The 3,685-nt window shown below is 39.1% G+C and overlaps 1 protein-coding gene across 1 annotated transcript; it reads right to left on the bottom strand.

Moving 5' to 3' along the window:
• Window positions 1-287: 287 nt before the first annotated feature.
• LOC127079607 (uncharacterized) lies at window positions 288-1,340 on the bottom strand. The gene has a single exon (XM_051019986.1). The coding sequence runs from the start codon at window positions 1,338-1,340 to the stop codon at window positions 288-290; it is 1,053 nt and encodes a 350-aa protein (XP_050875943.1).
• Between the last annotated feature and the right edge of the window lie 2,345 nt (window positions 1,341-3,685).

Here is a 3,685-nt window from a genome sequence, read left to right as displayed (position 1 = left end):
AGCATGACATTTTCCTTTAGAATTTAAAAACATATCTTTGAGGTTTTCCGGAAGTTATTTCAATTCCTTTCCTTTCTTCGGATCTTCACCCTCCTTATTAGAGTGAGGTGAGTGTATATCCCCCACCGGTTTGGTTGAGATCCTTTCCACGGGGTTTGCGTATCCAGCAAGGCTAGCACTTAGGGGTCCCCGTTGTCCTTTTCTTTATCATTGTCGGACTTGGACAAGCTCAACACTGTTTTCAAAGGTGACGATGGTGTATTCAAAGGGCCATCATATGTCGTCACCTAATTCAGAACCTTTATAGTGTGACTGGTGCAAATATCTTCTTTGTCTTTCATGGTGTTTCGAACATTGATTTTCACTTTCTCATCATAAACCTTCAACGTCATGGTTCCTTCTTCTATGTTGATTACACATCTTCCCGTATCCAAAAAGGGTCTACCAAGAATGAGAGGGATCTCTTCATCTTCCGGCATCCCTAGAATTACAAAATCGACCAGAAATACAAACTTGTCAATTTTCACCAGGACATCTTTAACAATACCATATGGTTTCTTGACCGGATGATCTGCGAATTTGAGTGTCATCCTGGTATCATGCACCGTCCCTATACCAAGCTTCTTGTAAATGGATAATGGCATGAGACTCACACTAGCTCCCAGATCAATAAGAGCTTTGTTGAACGACCTATCTCCAATAGTACACGGGATGGTGACAGCTCCTCGATCTTCCTTCTTTATCGGAATCTTCATACCCTGCAAAATAACACTACAAGTTTCGGTTAGAATGATCGGGTTTGTGTTGGTGGTACGCTTCTTCAAAATGATGTCCTTCATGAACTTGGCATAAGTAGGCATTTGTTCAAGTGCCTCCAACAAAGGAATGTTAATCCCCAGCTTCTTGAACAACTCTAAGAATTTTTCAAAAAAATTCTCATGTTGTCCTTTTTCCTTGTTTCTCGTGGGGAATGGGAGCTTAACAACTGGCTTGGGCTCAATTGTTGTTTCTTTCACAAGAGGTTTCGGTGCTACCACTTCTTCTCTAACAACTTCATTTTCTTTAATCTCAAGGTCCACTTCGATCAATTGGTCTTCCTCTTCATCCTCTTCCTCAACAACTTCCTCAGATTTAACACTTCGTGTTGTCACAGTGCTCATGTTATGATGCTCTCTAGGATTGGGCACAGTTGCACTAGGTATAACACCTTGTGCTTGAGAACTTGATGCTATTTGCTGAGCGATTTGACCCATCTGGACTTCAAGATTTTTTATGGAAGTTGTGGTGTTTTTCTGATAGTTCTGGGTTTCTTCTTGAAATTGAACATGATGAGCTACCATTCTTTCAATGCCAATCTCCCACTCAGCTTTCTTAGGTATCTGTTGCTGCTGATGTTGTTGATATTGAGTTAGGTACTAACCATGTTGAGGGGCGGTCGCTTTTTGGTCTTTCCATGAGAAATTGGGATGATTTTTCCATCCCATGTTGTATGTGTTGGAGTAAGGATTATTTTGCTTCAAGAATTTGATTTCTTCCACCTGTTGAGGAGTTGCAAAACAATAACATGTTTGGTGAGGACCACTGCAAATCTCACAGCATACAGTAGGGACCGGTTGGATTTGTGCTACCGGGTGGGTGTCTATATTCATTACCTTCAGCTTCTTATCAACTTCAGCAGCTATAGTGTCTTCAATACGGATTTTATTAGTTTCCAGCTTTAAATCTATCACCCCTTATGGTTTGCTTTGACACCTATCATACAACTCCATGTGCTCATTAGCAGCAATATCTTCAATAATCTTCTTGATACCGATGGTTGTTGAAAAATTTGTGGAACCACCGACTGCGGTATCAATTAGTTGTTTGGTCTTTATTTTTAGACCATTCACAAACATCTGCATCTGTTCGGTAGCATCCATATTATGAGTTGGGCAGGCTACCAGGACTCTCTTGAATCTCTTATAGGCATCTCCCAAAGTTTCCCCATCAAAATATCTTCAATTCTTTTAGAAGTCGTAGAAGCAAATACTCAACCACTTCGGGTAACATCGCTTACATCAACAATATTCACAACAAAAGAAAGGGAAGGGATAAAGACTCCATTTCCATATTAAATTATTGTATCATTGTATTTGTAAGGAACAACTTTGTCATATTTGTATAGGACCCGTCAGATGAATAACCAAAAGAGAAACGACAAGCTTCTCACTATTGTAAGCAATCACAACTGGTTCTGGGATATTAAAATGAGGCACTATGACATTCACACCATGCTCACCTTCTTCTCCATCTCTTGTAATTTGAATAAGATTTTGATCTAGCGTCTCTTGCAAATCTCTCTTTACCACAGCATACCCTCGAGGGTTCCTCGAATAGATACAACAAGGAACCTGATTATGCTCATAATAACTCAGCTTGCACAAAGTTGGATGCATCTCGACCAAGGATCTTCTAATCAGATTGACATCAAAGACACGGTACTTTCCAGGACATCCATGAACCATATTCATAGTTGCACCACCATGTTTAGGCAACAGATTAGCTCGCACATTAGGATCAAAGTCTTCAAAAGGCAAAATACCACTTTGTACTAGTCTTTGCACCTCAACTTTCAAAGCAAAACAATTTTCAATGTCATGACCGAGTGCACCTTGATGAAATTCAAAATTACGATCAGGTTTATACCATCATGGAAGTTCCTTCAGAATAGTTGGAGGAGTTCTAGTATGTAACAACTTCTTTTGTATCAAAGCAAAAAGTAATTTCACATAGGACATCGAAATTGGATCAAATTGCGCTTGCCTCTGGACATGATTTTGTTGCTTATTTTGTTTATGGGTACGTTGTTGAAAACATGGTTGATAATTTGGTGTTACTTGAACAACTGTAGTAGGATTAACAACCGGGGTAACTGAGGCCACATGTTGATGACGTTGATTACTTCTCAGAGATCTCCTATGCTTTTCTTACGAAATAGCATTAGCATTATGTTTCTTCTTTTGGGGCAAACTATTACCATATCTCTTGGAACTACCAGATGAACCACTCTCTTTCACCAATCGTCCCTCATAGACGCCCCTTCTAATCTAATCCCCAATGTTTACCATCTCGATAAAATCACTAGGAGCACTTGCAACCACTTTGTCATAGTAAAACGGACTCAAAGTCTTCAAAAACAACTTTGTCATCTCTTTCTCTTCTAACAGAGGACTGGCTTATGTGGCAATCTCGTGTTATTTCTGCACATACTCTTTGAAAATTTCCTTATCCTTTTGGGACATAGCACATAGTTAATCTCGGTCCGGCGCCATGTCAACATTGTACTTGTATTGACGAATAAAAGATTATCCTAGATCGTTGAAAGTATGGATCTGGGTGCTATCAAGTCCCATGTACCACTTCAAGGCAACACCAATCAAACTATCTTGAAAGTAATGAATCAACAGTTGATAGTTATCAGTTTGAGTTGGCATTTTACGAGTATACATCACCAAATGTCTCAAAGGACAAGAGTTGCCCTTATATTTCTCGAAATCTGGCACTTTAAACTTATGGGGGATCTTTATATTAGGAACTAAGTAAAGATCATGAGCATTCTTTACAAACAATTCTTTTCCTCTTAGAGCTTTAATATCTTTATGAATTGCTTGAAGTTGATCTTGAAATTCATCAATCCTTTCATAGA

The sequence above is a fragment of the Lathyrus oleraceus genome, chromosome 5 (genome assembly GCF_024323335.1).
Source record: "Lathyrus oleraceus cultivar Zhongwan6 chromosome 5, CAAS_Psat_ZW6_1.0, whole genome shotgun sequence".
Lineage (NCBI taxonomy): Eukaryota > Viridiplantae > Streptophyta > Magnoliopsida > Fabales > Fabaceae > Lathyrus > Lathyrus oleraceus.
The sequence above is the reverse complement of the archived record's forward strand: the minus strand, read 5'-3'. Positions and strand labels throughout refer to the sequence as shown.